The sequence below is a fragment of the Anabas testudineus genome, chromosome 7 (genome assembly GCF_900324465.2).
Source record: "Anabas testudineus chromosome 7, fAnaTes1.2, whole genome shotgun sequence".
NCBI lineage: Eukaryota > Metazoa > Chordata > Actinopteri > Anabantiformes > Anabantidae > Anabas > Anabas testudineus.
The window spans coordinates 18,022,857-18,041,227 of NC_046616.1; the positions used below are offsets into that span (position 1 = coordinate 18,022,857).

Consider the following 18,371-nt stretch of genomic DNA (forward strand, 5'->3'; position numbering starts at 1 on the left):
TTGTAAAACCTTTGATGATTGTTTTTTACAACTTTTTTTTTTTTTTTTTTTTTACATGTAAAACTGATTCTCTAGATTTGAGAATCACAAACACAATAAAACATGTGGATGCCTAAATTAGACATTGTAAAATAATGTTAAGAATCTTTGGAACAAAATAAAAATGTTTTTCTTGTTTTTTTCTTCCACATCCACTATGTACTACCGGTGCTGTAACAATTAAATATACATGACTTTAAATACTATTTATTATTTGTGGGTGACTGTTGTATGTACAGTAAGATGCTACAGCGACATGTTGTAAGAAAGAACAAATAAAGCCACTTTTCAGTAAAAAATAAATACTCTTCTCTACATATCAAATAAACAGTCTGTAAGTCCAAAAATTCTATTAGTTTACAAAACATCAACATTTATTTCTATGCAATTTAATGCAAAAGTCGTCAATATGTGATTGAAGACTGAACACATAGGACACAAAAACTGAATAAAATGCTTTAGGAACAAATTTAAACAATGTATTAGAAACAGGCATTAAAAGGGACAGATGATATTAAAACTAGCTACATTTATGAGATTTATGATACATATGAGCTGAAAACTACTCATTAGAGCAGTAGCTCATCTTGTTTTTCCAAAGGGAAACAGTGCCACCTGTCGATGACTCTTTGAAAAGTTCATTTTCACTGATGTTTACTCTGTGGTGCTGAGGAAAGCCAACCGTTTTTGAGCATGCTTGGGTAGTGAACACCTTTCACCTTCTAGATCAGTGCAGTGTAGTCAGAAGTAGAGCTTATCTCAGAAGGGGACTTTTGTCGATTTAAAATGTAACAACACATCAACATATCCACATTGTCAGAGCTCATGAGACAACATGAACTACTTTAAACGTTCCCAAATATCTAGCTGATTTATTAGACAAAACAGTAAGTGGTAAGGGGGGATTCATTGTTCGACTGCAAGAGGAATGCTCAGTGTCTCGTCCTCATCCTGGTTGTCCTGGCCTGAAGAAGTGCTGGATTTAAGGACTCCTTTTTCATTTGTAAGTGACTTCTGAAACTCCTGTAAATGTTGAGAAATGCAGATTATTATGCTTTATGACAGATAATATCAGTATTAATTCATTTCTTGTCTGTGCATATTTAGACTGGTGTATTTGAACACTATCATGATAATGAGGCTGGACAGGTGGGGGTTTGCTTAAATGTACTTTCATGTATTTTTCAGTATGTAAATCTATTTTCACAGACTACATAATTGGAACATTATATAACCCATCATATTAAAACAATAAAGCTTATTCGATTTTATGCTGTAATATTAAGCAGAATTTGATTTGAACTCTTTAAATGACAAAAATCATAAAAAATCAGCTCCAGTACATTTTAATCGACCAGAGGAAATGTAATTAAACTCTCATCTTCCTGCCTCAGGTTTTCTCATCTCAAACAACTCACTTTCCGATGATCAGGCCAACATATTTAACATTAACTTAGTTTAACATTACCATCAATTTTTAACTCCAAGATGAAACCACACAAATGTACCTCTTTGAATGTCTCTCCATATGTTTTGTTGATGTATCTGAGGTAGGCAGTGGTCCACTGTAGGGTGGTCACTTTGTCTGTATCTGAGTCACAGAACGGCACCAGCATGTTCAGCTCGTCACAGTACAGACGAATCTTCTTTCTGCACAGACCGTCCTATTAGATTCTAAAGTCTCATGTCCAGCTGTTTATATATGTAACAATTAGTTTCATTTTAAATTAATCTGCATATTATTGTTTCAGTTAATCAATAAATTGTTTGGTTTATCAAATATCAGAAAATAATCAAAGTTTTGCATCACAGTTTCCCAGAGCCCAAGATTCTACTACAACTAGGCCATGATACATTATAGTGGATGATAAAGTATAAGTCCACATGGGCTTTTTTTCTATTTAGTTAATGAACATGTGGAGGATTAAGAGCACTAACTAGGGATCAGTAGATGTCCAAGTTATGTGGCTAACATTTGTTTTTCAGTATCAATTCATCTGCTACTTGCTAAGTCCAGGTTGATATCTGTACTATCAGCACTCTAATACCCTTCAATAAATCTCATATTTTAACACTTCTGGTCTGTCCTCTGGGCAAAAGCTTATGATGAAGTATAACCCTAATTTGTATTATTATGTAGGGAATAATGTATTGAAAGAAGTAATGGAGTAACTGCAGACACAGCCTGTAATGATGACTAAGCTGTTAAACTGACATGTTACAGTCTCACATTAAAACACAAGGTTGTTGTTACTGGCAAAAAAGAAAGCATCAAATGGGGAATGACAGATTCTTTCATGAGACCATGTGACAAATGAAAGGTGCAGAGACACATTCGGCAGTTAGTAAGGACTACTCACCGGCGTTCCTTCTCCTTACTGTTATGCCTCTCCCTGCGCTGGTTAAGTGACATAGAAGATCGAGCTCTTTTTCTGGTGCTAGTTCCGGCTTCTCCAGCCGTGTTCGTTGGAACTTTTACAGTCTTGGTGGGTTGAGCGTTTTGGACGCGACCGTGATTCCTGGCGGCAGCAGGCGTCACCATATCACCTATGAAAACCATATAAAACTAAGCCTGACACAGACTTCTGCATTATGGCAGGCAGCAGCTATAAACTGTTACAGTACGGAGTACTGATATTACTTTGCATATTCACCAACTGCTGCTCTTCAGTTGGGCAGCTGCTGCTCATATAGTGAGCTTTAGTAGAAATCCTCTCTGGGTGAAAATTAAATGAAAAACTCTTGGGAATGATAAATCCTTGATGTTTGTTAGGTTCAATGATGTAAGGAATATGGCCAATCACCTGAAATGTAATAAAAAAACAAAAAAACTAATCATCACATAATAAATTTTTATTTTAGTCTGTAAGGATATGCATCTGCTTATTTTTTCCATCATACTTGACCACACATATTGGTGACTGGATTAAACACCTCCCCTACATATGGGCTGGAAACCTCAAATGGATTTGCTCTGTCTGTTTTCATCCATTTCTGCATTTGAGGATGTATGACTGATTCTTGAGACTCTGTAGACTGCTGGAGTATAGTCAAAAAGCTGAAACACACACAAACAGATTCATTCAGTAATAAATAGCTCATCAGCATTGTAGGGTTATATTTACTAATAAACTCAAAACTCAAACAATAATACACGTTGTTAGTGAACCCTACTTGTTGAGAACTGCTGACTGAAGATCTTGTGGTCTTGGTGCATCAGCAGACACATTGTTAAACCTTTTTTCTAAGCAAACTCTAGCAGCAGATCTGGATCGTTTCTGTGAAGATGTGCTGCTGTTGGAGGTCGGACTGTCTTCGCCTCTGATTTTGGCCAGCACAAAACCCGGGACGTCTCCATAAGAAGCTGGCGTCTTTTCTCCTGGCATCACCAGACAGTGTTCGTCAGTAGAAGTTGACAGGTCAATTGCTTGTGTGGTTGTGAGAGGAGAAATCACTGTGGACCCAACACCGTCTTTCATCATCCCCGCGACAGGGCGAGACCCAGCATCTGGTCCATCTGGAGGTCCAGTTTGTGCCTCCATATGCACTTGGATAAGGTGCTGAAGGTGCATGTATTCAACTTCTGTCATCTCCATCAGACCAAGGTCACTCCCCAACATGTGCATCTGATCATGTGTCAAACATCCACTTTGGCTCAAAATCACCCCAGCAGAGTCACAGGTGTCTTTGGATGGAGCAGATAGCCCACACGGGTGATTTTACAAGCTGTGGAAAACAGTTCAGTTTGTCTAGAGCAAATTAACACTTTAACTCACACTCTAAATCAAAGTAGTCTGTATAGGACAAACTCCATAATTAGTCAACGTTAACTAGCTAGTTACCAAAGCTAGCTCGGGAAATTAGCTTAGCGAACGAGGGACGTTAGTTAGCTAGCTAGCTAACGTTCAAAAAAATGTAAAGCTCTTCCGCCTTAAAAAAATGGTCAACTGGGTAATATTTTTAGTAGCTAATTATTAAATAATAATATTAATAGGTTGCAGTTTAAACCCGTTTTCTATATTTCTCTCTAGATTTCCCTCAGGTCTTCAACTTACTGTCTCTGTGGCTGGTGGTGACAAACAGACGTTGGTGTGCAGTTCCCGGACGTCGGTAAAGCTACACTCTGATTAATAAAGGAGGATTGGATTATTAAAAATGATGTCGAACAAAACCTGACTTTTTACCAAATTGGCGATGAAATATCTATATAGCGTTACACATATATAGTTCACATTTTTACCCCAAATAAATTATCATAGATTGCTAATTGTACTGTGCAGTAGAATGATGCCTTCACGTACAGCAAAGCACAGTAAAGAATAGTTCAGTGAGTCCAGTGTGTTGGTGTCAAATTATAAAACTTAGAGTTAAAAAATAAACAAGCAATAGCCTAATTATTAATTATTATTAATAGAAATTATCTAGTTCAGTCCATTTAAACACAATGCTAAAGTTTCTTGCAGCACTGCTTACTAATGGGGGAATGCGGTGAGTAGGTAGTGGTAGTTATCTGAAGGAGAACACAGAGCATCATTTTCAGACGAAGCAAGAAGGTGACAAAGAGATCTTTATGTGAAAGGACAGGAAAACAAGATTGTTCTTCCATATGACCAAATCCTATGACCACATGACCATGATCTTCAACATATGATAAACACAGTAGGATCGCTGCACAACATGTTACAAGCACGACCCCCGAGAAGACGGATGTGGACGTATTCAGCAAATGAGTTGACATGAGTGGCTGGGCGGCTAAAATAGGCTACATCTAGTTTCTGGGATTTGTATTTCATTCCAGACCTTTACATTTTAGACTACATATAAATATCTTTTTATAGATTTCTATTTTATTAAATGTTGTCACCATGCACTCTGCAGGTGGAGGGCGATTGACAACATGGTTACAGGCAAAGTCAATACTATATCAACATTAACTTTCCCTTCCCTCACTCTTCCTCCTTGTCTATTCCCACCCGCTTGTCACAACAAGAGAAAGAAATCTAAAAGCTAATAGGTAGTGCTTGTTAAGTGCAAAATACCATATGGTACTGTAAACATAACATGACTAATTCAACTACAAATCAAATTCATCTGTTGTCTGAGGAGCCTGTTTGCTGCTTTATCAGTATGAAGGAAGTAAAAGAATGAAGTGTAATTTTTGTCTTGAATATATTTATTTAAGTTACTACACAGATTAACAATTGACATATAAAACAGAAATTCACTGGGGACTATATTAATCACATACATTAACACCCAATATAAACCTCCCTCGTGTCTATATTCATTAGCAGCCAGGGATTCTTCCCTTATATCTAGCTGACATAACTACTCTGATGTGTAATTAACCTGGTAAAGAACACTTTTAAATTGAAAATCTAGAAAACTATAAACCACAGTTTGATTTATACCTGACAGAATAGAAAAAGAATTATATAAATAATATGGGACTGTTATTTTTAAGTAACAGGTTTGGGAAATACTCATGTAGCAACAAATAATTTAACAAAATCAAAAATACCACAGATTTTAAAAAGGTATGTTATTTTATTGACTTCTTGCATTCTATAAGAACAATGAAACAAGCCATCTTTATCAGCAGCACATCATAACCACATCAAGGCTACTGTACTGACACTATGGCTATAAAAAAAAAACAAGACAATATGTACAGTTTCTGTACAAAAAGCAGTCACTCATTATTTCTAATAAGGTAAACGTACAATGTGATGTACATTTCAAATAAGGCTAAGAGGCATTTAGTCCTAATGAAATAACAATAAATGTACTCTGAATGCAAGACATACTAGGACATAATAAAGTTGAAAGCCTCTGACCATTTCCATTTCAATCTATAATCAATCACCTTCATTGCTTTGACTGTATTTCATGTTAAATCTTCAAAAAACATGGACAGCTACTTTACTTAAGGAAAAAAATACATTCAGTGTGCATTATGCTGTAATATCCATATCCAAGTAAGATGATACAAAGTACTTTTGCAAGTCTACTTTAATGGCCTTAGTGTCCTGAGGAGCCTGTCTGTTATGATTTTTTTGCATGTGTCTAACTTGGCTCGACATTACTTTTATTTCCATCACTGTTCATACCTTAAGTGGATTTCTTTTCTACAGGTGCACAATAAATCCCCTCATTATTTGTCCTTATTTTTTTCTTCCCTTCCCACTGTGCTTGCACCTAAAGATGTGTTTAATTTACCAAAAGGACTTTTCTCCTGCTCCTGTGGCTGCCCTTTGACTGAGTCTCTTTCACGATTGACTGGTCTACTTCTACTCCAGTTCCTGTCTGTAGCGTGAGCCATTTGTGTTTGTTTCAGACTAAAGACATCAGGATTGTTTGTCATGTGATTTGGGAAGCGTAGGAGACCTTCTGTTGGAGTGGGAAGTAAAGCAACTCTATGTCTTTGAGGTTTTACTGCTTGCTGATTTTGTTGGTTGTCGAAACCAGGGAATGATTTTTTGCCACTATTTGGAGCTGGGGGTCTACTGAATGGTTCAGAATGTGGATGACTAGGACCTTTGAATCTGGTAACCTGATGAGGATTATTTAAATGGTGGGTTTCCAATTTATCAAAATGTGTCATTGTTTGACCTCTCGGCCCTGGTTCTCTATGCCTCATGCCACTCTTCATGGGTGGCTCAGATCCTCTTGAGTCTAAACCTGGGTCAATCATGGCTGGACCTCTTGTTTCACATTGAGAGACTTCAGTGTTTGTGTCCCACCTATCAGAGCCATGTCTTATATCTGAACTTATACCAGGTTCAGGTCCAGGCCTTCTCAAACCTGGACCTCTTCTTTCCATTCTAAAGTTATGTTCAAATCCTTGCCTACATGGTCCATGGCTTTCCATGTCAACATCTGGCCTTAGCCCCCCCCAATCTGAAAACCTCCCATCAGTCTCTGGTCTTTCAGTGTTTGAATTTCTGTTCCCAGGTCCCGGAAATCTTAAATCTGGACCTTGTGGATATATTTTATTAACACCTTCCATCTCAAATTCTCCTTCATTTGAGTATGAACTGATCAGGTCTGGACCTACCCTATGAGCTCCAGGTCCTTTCATATTTGGCCCTCTCAAGTTCCCCCTGAAGTCTTTTCCCATGTCTGATCCTGTACTACCTTTACTATCATGATCTCGTCCTCCATTATCTGGATCTCTTCCCCCTCTAAAGAATTGCCCAGGTCTCCTTCTGTTTGGCCCAGTCCCCCCTCTATGGGGGTCTTTCCATTCATTTCCAGCAAACCCTTTGCTCGGTCCTTGGGATACCATATCTGGATTATCATAACCAGGCCCTGGATTCCTGAAACCTGGACCACCCCAGTCATCTTGCGGACCTCTCATAGGCCCTGGAAATTGCATATTTGACCTTTCCTGTATAGGCCCTCCCCCCCTACTTTCTTGGTCTCTCCATTCACCATGAGAACCTTGTCCGCTTTGATTTGAGCCCTGCTCACATGGATCCCTGTTGATATGTCTTTTCCAGTTGTCTCCTGCCCTTTCTGTTTCATTTGCTACAGCCTCCATATTAGGTCCTATTCTACCCGACCATTGGTCTTCTGTGTCTGTGCCTTTCCATCTGTCTCCCTGATTTAGACTCCTCTTATCTATCCCTCGTCCTCTAATGTTTCTCATCATAGACCTTCGACCCCTCATTATTTGGCCTGCTCTTTCTGGTCCTGGGCCTTCTATATTTGGTGTTCCTTGCACAGGTTCTGACCCCATAAAAATGCTATCATGTCTTGGATCTTTAATATTTTCACCCCTCTGTCTGATGCTTGGGTCTCTAAAGTCTGAACAACCTGATATTCTCCAATCAGGTCCTGAGCCCTCTATATGCGAACCTCTCCTTTCAGACGACTCACGTTTCCTGAAGCCTGGGCCTTCTGGTTCTTGTCTAACAGGACCAGAGCCCAAAGTGCCTGGACCTCTAAAATGTGGACCTCTTGAACCTTTCCCTTTACCTTCCATATTAGTTCGTACAGACTCCACTTGTCCTAAGTGTGGAATTCTCATATTAGGTTCTGAGTCCATCATATCAGAAGGTCTTCTTTCTTGTTCAGGGCACTGAAACTGTGGGCCTCCGAGAAAGCTACAGTTATTTTCTGCTTCCTCCAAATCTGGAGGTTTTCTTTCTGCCCCATGTCCTCTGAAATTTGGACCTCCTCGACCTCTCCTGTTGGGCCCTGGACCCTCCATTTCGGACCCTTCCCGCCATGGTCCCCTGATGTCTGAGCCTCTACCACCAGGGTATGGGCCTTCCATATTTGGATGTCTACTTTCTGGCCCAGTACCTCTAAAATGTAGTCCTCCCCGTCTGTGACGTCCTGGGCGTTCTAGATGTGAACCAGTTCTTTCAGGCCCTAAACCTATACAGTCAGGCCCAGAATCCCCCATTAATGGCTCTCTCCTCTGAGGACCCAGTACGCCAGCATTTTGATCACCAGGTCCTATCCTGTTAGGTCCTCGGCCTTCAATGGAGGGACTTCTCCTTTCACAACCGGGTCCTAGTAGGTCTGAACCCCCTGGTCCTCTCCTGTCAGGCCCTGATCTTTTTAAGGCCAGACCTCTGTTTTTATGCTCTGGTCCCCAGAATTCTGGACCTCCTGGTCCTCCCCTGTCAGGCTCTTGATTGCCCATAGACAGAGCTCTCCTTTTATGTCCTTGTCCTTCTCTCCAGTCATGCCCAACACTACCCATAATTGGACCTATCTTATCAGGCCCTTGTCCAGTAAAATCTGGACCTTCTGGTTCTCTCCTGTCAGGTCCTCCAGGCCCTATAGCTGGACCACTCCTGTCAGGTCCTGGTCCAGTTCTTGGAAGTCCAGCTTTTACTGGACCTCTAAGTCCTCTACTTTCAGGTCCAGGGCCCTCTATAAAAAGGCCTCTGTTTTCCTGTCCCTGTCCCCAGAAATGTGGGCCTGCAAGTGCCCTCCTCTCAGTCCCAGGACTCTCCATAGAAAAACTTCTCTCTGGCCTTGGCCCTGTACAATCTGGATCTCCAGGGCCTCCCCTGTCAGGCCCAGAGCAATCCATAGATAAGCCTTTTGTATCAGGCCCTGGTCCCCTAAAATCTGGACCTCCAGGTCCTCCTCTGTCAATTCCAGGACCTTCCATAGTGGGACCTCTCCCTACAGATCCTAGTCCTCTGAACTCAAAACCTCCAGGTCCTCGCATCTCACTCCCAGGACCCTCCACAGCTGGACCTCTCCTTTCAGGTCCTGGTCCCCAGAGATCTTGACCTCCTGGTCCTCTTCTGTCAGGCCCTAGACTAACAATTTCAGGAGCTCTCCTTTCAGGCCAAGGCCCCCTGAAATCTGGACCTGGTGGCCCCATTATGTCATGTTCTTGACCTTCCATACTTGGACATTTCCGCTCAGGTCCAGGCCCTTTGAAATATGAACCTCCAGGTCCTTGCGTGTCAGTGCCAAGACACTCCATAGCTAGACCTGTGTGTTCAATCCCAGTCCCTAGATTGTTCATACTGAAATCTGGATCTCCTGGTCCTCTTCCATCATGCACTAAGACATCCATGTCAGTTCTTCTATTTTCAAGTTCTGGTCCCCATTCATTCTGCATAAATGGCCTTCCTCTGACTGGACCTGATACTCTCCTATCAATTCCTCTCTGGTCATCTCTTCTATCTGAACCTGGGCCACTCCAATCTAGATCCCTCATATGTGGGTCCAGACCTTTATTATGACTCATCTGAGGCCCAATATTAGGACCAACACTGCCATGTTCTGGACCTCTCCATTCCAGATTTTTAATGCTTGGCATGGGCCCTCTGTATTCTTCTCCCATTTGCTCATTTCTCCACTGTTGCCCTGGACCTTGCATATTTCTCACTGCGATGCCTTTATCTCTATCTGAACCTGTTGCCCCAACATCTCTGTCACCCTCTGCCCTAGTATTTGTCTGTGGCTCCCTGACATGAGCTCTAGGCACAGTACTGTCTTGTTCAATGCAGGACATGTTGGGCTCAGCACTTCCATAACTTATGCTTGGCCTGGCTTCTCTTATGGGTACACCACGCCCTCTTTGTGGACCACCAACCACTCTGTTAAAGTCTGCATTTCTTCCTTGTGGCTGAAAACCCCTTTTGTGAGAACCACGTCCTTCCAAAGCTCTTCCTGAGCCCCTAAAAGATGGACCTCTTACACCTTCACCCCTCATAAAGCATCTCATGCCCCCCGTATGTGGACTCCCATCTCTGTCTCTTCCTATAACATCCTGAGCCCTATCTTCCATCTGTGGGCTCATTTCTGGACCATATATTTCAGGGGTTTTGTCTTGCATACCACCTCTTACCATATTTTGTACTAAACTCCACTTTCCTGAACCTCTTGTGGCTGGCCCTGAACCACTTCCATCAGTGTTAACATACTGAATACCTGGTTCTCTAATATTTGCCTCTGAACTCTGCATCACTGTTGCTGGGTTTTGTATGTGTGTTCCAAGACCCCAAATGTTGGGGCTTATGTCTTGCATGCCTGCACCTCTCTTATCAGGTTCTGGGAATCTAAGTCCTGTCATTGATCCCCTAAGTCCAGGTTCTTTCAATTCCGGTCCTTGATCCATAATACTTGTACCACTCATTACAGGTCCTGGACACTTTGTTAGAGGGTCTATTTCAGGTCGTGAGCCCTGAATATCTGAGCCTGTATCTGATTGTGAATGACCCAACATTTGGGAATGTTTTAAACCTGATTTTCCCAATTCCATCTGTTTATCTGCTTCTATCCTACCTTGATTTCTGACACCTAAGCCTGGAAGCTCTAGGGCTCTAAAATGCAAGTTTTTAACATCTGATATTGAACTTCCAACGGTTGACCACAGTAAATTGGATGCAGTTGCTTGACCACCAATAGGTAAACAATTATTTTCAACTTTAACAAATGGCACTGAGGCACTGGTATCTGTCTCAGGGTTTCTGCTTTCTTCAGTCATAATAGATTCACTCATTTCTATACTGCTAGGTTTCGCAAACTGTGGTTCTGGATCAGGACTCTCAGGAGAATCTCGAATGGGTGGATCAATTACTCTTAGAGGAACTGTTGTTTCAATTTTGTCTTTAAGTAGGGTTTCCTGTTCAGAGAGTTTATTTCCCTGTGTAAAAGATCCACTACCTTTGTCATCATGGTCACTGACTGAATCCTTTTGAACTTTATGGGGTTGTGGTGATTCTAAAGTCTCAAGCTTCACATTGTGAAGAGGTTCATGTGAACAGGAAGTGGAGTCTTTATTAGGGCTCTCAACAGGGTCATTTTTAATAGTAACTGAGGTAGACAATGATGCGTTACTCTCTAAAAATTGCCCAGCAGGGACTGGACATAAAATACTTGTCTCATGTTTTGATTTATCAAGGACCTGTGGTGAGGGTACTGTGTGCTGTTTTGGTGAAAGGGACACAGAATGTTTTTTCTTAGGAGTTGAAGGAGATCTTCTATGCCCTCGAGAACGACGGCGTGATGTATGATCTTTTCGATGGCGAGTCTGGTTTTCAGACTGCTCTTTAGTTCTATGCCTCGACCTGTCCCTTTCACTTCTCTTGTGTCTATCCCGTTCTCTATGTCTCCGGTAATGTGAAGGAGAGCGAAGCTGTGACCTTCTTGAAGGACTTCTATGGCGGTCCCTTTCACGATGACTCCGTCTTTTTGGTGATAGCCTACGCTTTCGACTGTGGCGTGAATTTGGAGATGTACCCTTATGACTGACACTATGCCCTAGTCTAGACAAAGATGAATCATGAGTCTTTGTACTGCTTCCTTGAAATACATCCTCTTGAATTTCATTGAAAAGTGATTCATCCTCAGGATCATAAGCTACATCAGAATCCTCAATCTCTCCAGCAGAGGAATACTTGTCACTTTCCAAAGCATTTTCCTGTGTTTCATCTTGTTCTGTAACTGTATCTGTGTCATTTTTAAAATCAGCGATTATAGTTGTGTCTTCTTGCTTAACAATTTGTGAATTATCATCTGATTTGTCAACAGTCTCTGTAGGATTGCTGGTCTTTGTCTGAGATGACAGCTGACTGAGGGACAGAGATTTTGATGTAGGAGACATCAGGGAATCAGAAACAGAAAAGTGAGCCATGAACATACCTACAGCCTCTCTCTGTTGACGTAGTGCCTCTTCTTGCTCTTTCAGCTGCCGCTTTTGCTCTTCAATCTGTTTGTTGAGCTCCTCCAGCATGCGCTGTTGTTCTGTCAGTGTTGCAGCTGAGACAACTACAGTGCCTGTGGGGAGATTTGGCATTGCTGTGGCAGGGGCAGAGGATTGTGCTGGAATGGAAGTAGTACCCGGTGGAACAACATGGGTGGAAAGTGATGTTAAACAAGACAAAGAATCTGATGTTTGAACATGGGTCTTGGTTACAACAGTATTACTTTGAATATCTTCAAAGATAGATTCATCCTCTGGATCGTATGCCACATCATCATCCACAGAGCCTGGTAATGCAGGGTCATCTACTTTATTCTTTTCTAGATTCTGTGAAGCAACCATTCCATATCCAGTTGCTGGATCATACTCCTCCTCTGGGTCATATGGTCTGTCAAAGTCATTTTCCTCTTGTTCTATCTCTTTGACTTTGGATTTCTGTCCATATTGTTGGACAATCGGATCCACCAATGATTGAGAAACCTGAGAAAACACTGGGGTCTTCTTGTCACTTACTGTTGTTGTTGTAGAACTTCCATCACAAGAGACAGTGCAGTCAGCTTGCTTAGTGCCAAACAAAGTCTTTAAGATAGCCTGCAGAGGAGTCTTATCACTGTGTGCAGTTGAGGGACTCTTGTCAGAAATGCTGTTAGAGATGGACTGATTGGCAACAACATCAGCTGATGTAGAAACAGGAGGGGGCACTTCAATGGAAGTCAAACGAGATGGTATGGTAACTGAGCCAGAGAAGGAAGAGTCTGATGGGGATCCAGGGCAAGATGGTGAACCAGGAGGGGAGGTGCTAGCGGGAGTCTCTGGATCATACGGTTGGAATATTTCCAATTTATCAGAACCATAGAGAACTGGAGGTTTTGGGATCCACATGGGGTCTTTGGACATGTGAACACTAGGTCTTTTCTCTTCAATTTCTTGAGTTAAGCTTCCTGGACGTTTTGCTTTCTGGATGATGGCAAGGCCCAAGAGAAGATTGGGCCGATTTTTTTCAAGTCCTGTGAAATACACAAAAGCAGGTTAAATAAATAATTTGAAGAGATGGATAATTCAGCAACATCTTTAGCAGAAAGAGTAAAACTTGGATAGATCTGATAAATTTGCTGATCTGTTTGTAAACAGTATGACCTAATACTCATTTTAATAGCAAAACATGATTTCAAGTATTGCATGCACATTGAATAATTAGATTTAATTCAAATATACAAAGGTTTCCTTCATATTTTTGTTGTCTTTTCTGAAAGAAAAATCTAATATTTGATTAAAAAAAAAATACATATAGCTTATAGCTTAAATGTTTTTCATAATCTTCAGCTTTATGATTTCTATGATCCACCTGTGTCCATCCTAAAGGACAGTCCCTTATTTTAACAAATAGACTGTGCAAGTATTGTTACTAAAGCCCACAGCAGCTAACCTACACTTAGATGGTAGTTTATTACTGTAAGAAGACCAGGCTAAAACTGGCACAGTCTAATACAACAGTCCTGCAACAAACCCTTCTTCATCAAGATGATAATGCTCAGTTGTTTTTTTAACAGTTTTAGAGAACCACCATACAGTGTCGAACTGTCACTGTCCATCCTATTTATCAATGAGGTTAGGCTAAGTAGCACACCACTGCATAATATAATAAAGTTAAACCACAGGACAAATTACAACATCAAAATGACCAGACAGTTGAATCAACACATTTCTAAAACTATTTGAATTAAAATTTTAATTTATTGCCTTAATTAAAGGATTCAGTGTTGTATCAGTTTTATAAAGCTAGAAGTACCTAATAAAGTGCCAACAGACAGTAGTTATGATTGTATTATAATTAACAAAGAAAGATGTATCAGTCAAAATCATTGCAGTACAGATTTTAAGGTGGCTCTGTCTAGTGGTTAAGAATCCTGCACTCTCACACCTCATGATGATGTCTATTTTTTACAATCATTCACAATAAGCCTATATAACAAAATATGCTGGTAACATATAAGCATGTTTATACAGTTTTGGCATTTTATAGGAAATTATTTAATCATAACAGATTAAGTAAGACTTTTAAGTAGATAGAACAGCAGTATCTCTCTTCCTCTCTCAGTCTGACCAACTAAAAGGTATTAACATATAAAAAGACCAGGCAGTAACACAAGGTGAATATAAGCAGTAGTTCGCACCTGGTCCTTCAAGGGGCTGTATTATGGATGGGATTGATTCCTTTGCACTGAGTGGGACAAGGTATACATCCTTGATGGAACGGCTGTTATTGGCAACCACACCAAAACGACCTCTACTGCTAAAATAGGAAAACAGGGAGACATAGGCCACCTCTTCTTCCTCTGTTGCAGGATGAAACCGGATTACACATAACTCCTAATAAGCGAAAAACAAGAAGCAGTGTAAAATATTAATATATTATCAATATTATTTTACAATGCAGATATATGAACTGTATATAGACTGCTTGCCTTTGTTAGTGAAGTCTTTAATTTTGCAACATAGTCCCACACTGTTTGAGGCATGATCCGCCCTCCAATTTGTATTGTATCGGGTAGATCCTACACACAAGTAAATAAAGACAATTTAGTGACAATGACATACCTGTTTAATATAGCCCTGTGAATAAAAGTTATTTTTGTACATGACTATACCGCTTTAAGATTTTCAGCAGATCCTGAGACCAGATATCCTTTGGTGACAAACTTGGCTACAGTGAGCATGTTTAGGAAGCCTTTCCACAATATTTCTTGCTTAGCCAAGAACTGAGCCGTCTCACCATCAGCTGTGGATTCAGAGATCATAGTCCTGAAACACAAACAACAACAGCACAAGAACAGTCACATCCACATATTATTTTGAGTTTGGCTAAATATTTATTTGCTGAAACAGAATAGAACAGAAGTCCTTTAAAGTCATTGTACTACAGTTCTTAAAATACCTTGACGATGAATCATAGAGTCTGGGATCTGCTGATGAAGATGGCTTCATTAAGATAGATTTAGGTAAAGTTTTCATGGATGGTAGGGAGGATGCCAATGCAGTGCATGAGTCGGAACTAGTCTCTTTAACTGGGGCATAAGGAGTTGACTGGTTATGGATTGTGCTACTGGGAATGGAGGTACTTCCAGACAAAGCAGAGAACCTGCTTGCCGCAGTACGAGGGTCACGTCTGGTGAAGGTTACAGTGGAGACAGCTGGAATCACAACGGGTGCATATGCTTTCTTTGGTTTAGTAGCAGTGGTAGTGTCTTGAGATGGGGATGCAGGGTACTCCATCACAGGAGAAGCAGGGGAGTCCAAAATAGGAGAAGCTGGGGAATCCATTGTAGGAGAAGCAGGGGATTCTACAATAGTCAGAGCTGGAGAGTCAATGACAAGGCGGGATGTTGGATCCATCAGAGAAAATGTCGGAGAATCCATGTCAGGTGAGTCAGGTGGTGCTCGCAGAGGGGAATCGCCTCCTGCTGATTGTCTCCAAGAGGTTTCATGCTTATCTCTTGTTTCAGAAACCCTGGGTTTTTTCCTTGCTGGTTCATCATCATGGCCAGCTAGTATCTGGCCTTTGGGAAGGAATAACAATCTTCTTTTAACAATTAAAACACTAGATAGTTGTTAAATATTAATCTCTACCAGGTATGATACAACTACTGTATTTTTAAAACACATTTTTAATTCACCTGTGCATATCTTGCATTTCAGGTCAAAAAGGTGAGCTTTATGTTCTGATGTTGTGTCCTTTAGCATACAGGTCAGAATATCTGGTGCAGCTCTTCCCTGGTTTAACTGGCTTGTTCTGGTCTTGAGAGCAGGAGCAGGAAGACTTTTTTTCTGTTCCTGGGATGCAACCTACACCAACACAAAGACACAAGACTTTACTATTTATACAGTGCATGCAAAAGGCATTCACAATGGAATAAATTCATTATTTTCCTCCAAATTCAATAAACAATACACTATAATGACAACATAGAAGAAGTTAGTTGGAACCCTTTGCAAATGTATTAAAAATAAAGATGAAAAAACTGCAGTCTTTGCTCAATACTTTGTTGAAGCACCTGTTTTACCACTTACAGCCTCAAATCTTGTTGAGTATGACGGTACAAGCTTGGCACACCTGTTTTTGGGCAGTTTCTCCTATTCTTCTTTGCAGTATCTCTCAAGCTCCATCATTGGATGGGGAGCGTCGGTGCAGAGCCATTTTCAGATCTCTCCACGGAGTTGTCCTGTAGCCACTCCTTTGTTATCTTGTCTGTGTGCTTAGGTTCGTTGTCCATTTAAAAGATGAACCGTCGCCCCAGTCTGAGGTCCAGAGCACTCTAAAGGTGTCTTCAATCCTGACTTGTCTCATAGTTCCTGCTGATGAATAACATCCCCACAGCATAATGCTGCCACCACCATGGTTCACTGTAGGGATGGTGCTGAGCGGTGCCTAGTTTCCTGCAACACTTGGCATTCAGGCCAAAAGTTAGAGTTCAATGTTTGTTTCATCAGACCAGAGAATCTTGTTTCTCATGGTCCGATAGCCTGTCAGGTGCCTTTTGGCAAACTTTTACTGAGGAGTGGTTTCCCTCTGGCCTCTTCACCATACGGGCCTGCAGACATGGTTGTTCTTCTGGAAGGTTCTCTGCTCCCCAAAGAGAAACAGTGGAGCTCTTTCAGAGTAAACATTTGGTTCTCTGTCACCTCCCTGAATAAGGCCCTTCTCTCTTGATTGTTTGGCCAGGTGGCCCCTACTAGAAAGAGTCCTGGTGGTTCCAAACTTCTTCCATTTATGAATAATGGAGGCCACTGTGCCCAATGGGACCTTCAATGCTGCAGAAATTATTCTGTACCCCTCTTCATATCTGTGCCTCAATACAATCCTGTGTCATATGGCTACAGACAAATCCCTGAACTTCATGGCATGGTTTGTGCTCTAAGACATGCGCTGTTAACTGTGGGACCTTATATACAGGTATGTGTCTTTACAAATCATGTCCAATCAACTGAATTTCCCACAGGTGGACTCCAATCAAGTGTAGACACATCTCAAGGATGGAAACGGGATTCACCAGAGCTCAATTTTGAGTGTCAAAGGCTGTGAATACTAGTTGCTTACTGTGAATGTACATGTGATTCTTTTGTCTTTTATTTTTATACTTTTATACTTTTTATAAGATCTCAAACTAACTTCTTTCATGTTATCATGAGGTACTGTTTGTATAATTATGAGGAAAATAAGGCTGGAATATAAAATGTTAAACATGAATACTTTCTCGTCTGGTCTCAAAGTCACTGGTCTTTCATGAGAAATGTTTATATTGAGCAGGAGGAACAATATAGTGGCTATAAAAAAAATTGCAATTTCAACAGTTTGGTGTAGTGTACACACTGTGCTATTGGGTTTTCTGTCTGGTCTTCTGTCAGGGATAGCAGGACTAGGCAAACTGGGCAAATCAACCTTCACTGCTTCTGGCTTCTCCAGCAAACCTGTTGCTTTAGCAGGTGCATCTTTAACCTAAATACACACAAGCAAAGGAAGAATATAAACTGTGACACGCATACACACACAGTTTGTTTCTTCTTTCTAGCAAGTTTGGGACAAATACAAGCATATCTTATTCAGACTTGGTTTTACCTCAGTTTCTTTCGCACTTGGCTCTGGTGCCTTGGTCGCCTGCATATCCTTCTGGCTCATCCTGACCAGTCTGAAGGGACTGATCTCTCCACGTACAACCCGATACAGTAAGCCCTAGAGAGAATCCATAACTTCACTGTCATTTTGCAACATAAGTTAGAGTCGATAGTTAAGAAACCTAACACACCACAAAACAGAAATAGATTTTACCAGCTTTGAACAAACCTTGTTTTTTGGGTCTTTCAGGTTGAACATTATAGTTCTGTACTTGTTCATGTATTTGCTGTCTGTATTGCGAAATATGTCAAACATCTCCGTTTCAATGTTTGCAACAAGCTTTGCAACTTCACTCTCAGACATGTCCAAATCCTCACAATCGCACACCCTTTACAAAAACAAAGAAAAGAGGTTATTCAATAAGTTTGAAAAGTACCACCTTATACTACCTATAAAAATGGTGGTATACAGGTTTTAAAGTACTGGAAATTACGATTTGACTTTGACCACCATTACCATTGCTTTTCAAAGGGTTTT

General features: G+C 40.8%; 2 protein-coding genes across 3 annotated transcripts in view; both read right to left on the reverse strand.

Moving 5' to 3' along the window:
* Positions 1–28: 28 nt before the first annotated feature.
* On the reverse strand, positions 29–4,298 carry LOC113167877 (transcription factor-like 5 protein). Of its 2 annotated transcripts, XM_026368787.1 has the most exons (8): positions 4,280–4,298; positions 4,095–4,162; positions 3,214–3,765; positions 2,941–3,097; positions 2,681–2,843; positions 2,400–2,586; positions 1,548–1,689; positions 29–1,062 (listed from the first exon to the last, which is right to left on the reverse strand). In XM_026368787.1, exons 3-8 carry the CDS (start codon positions 3,663–3,665, stop codon positions 946–948), a joined length of 1,218 nt encoding a protein of 405 aa, XP_026224572.1. In that variant the 5' UTR covers positions 3,666–3,765; positions 4,095–4,162; positions 4,280–4,298; the 3' UTR covers positions 29–945. The 2 variants fall into 2 exon arrangements, with proteins under 2 accessions (XP_026224572.1, XP_026224573.1); XM_026368788.1 differs by lacking the exon at positions 4,280–4,298 and having other exon boundaries at positions 2,983–3,097; positions 4,095–4,265.
* Positions 4,299–5,570: 1,272 nt separating this feature from the next.
* Positions 5,571–18,371, reverse strand: part of LOC113167865 — a 31,203-nt gene continuing 18,402 nt past the window's right edge. The window contains exons 9-17 of the mRNA XM_026368765.1: positions 18,063–18,222; positions 17,838–17,951; positions 17,592–17,717; positions 15,898–16,066; positions 15,159–15,780; positions 14,872–15,025; positions 14,689–14,778; positions 14,398–14,593; positions 5,571–13,230 (exon numbers count right to left, since the gene is read on the reverse strand). Of these exons, the coding sequence (XP_026224550.1) occupies positions 6,194–13,230; positions 14,398–14,593; positions 14,689–14,778; positions 14,872–15,025; positions 15,159–15,780; positions 15,898–16,066; positions 17,592–17,717; positions 17,838–17,951; positions 18,063–18,222 (8,668 nt within the window). The 3' untranslated portion in view covers positions 5,571–6,193. The remainder of the gene's footprint in view (positions 13,231–14,397; positions 14,594–14,688; positions 14,779–14,871; positions 15,026–15,158; positions 15,781–15,897; positions 16,067–17,591; positions 17,718–17,837; positions 17,952–18,062; positions 18,223–18,371) is intronic.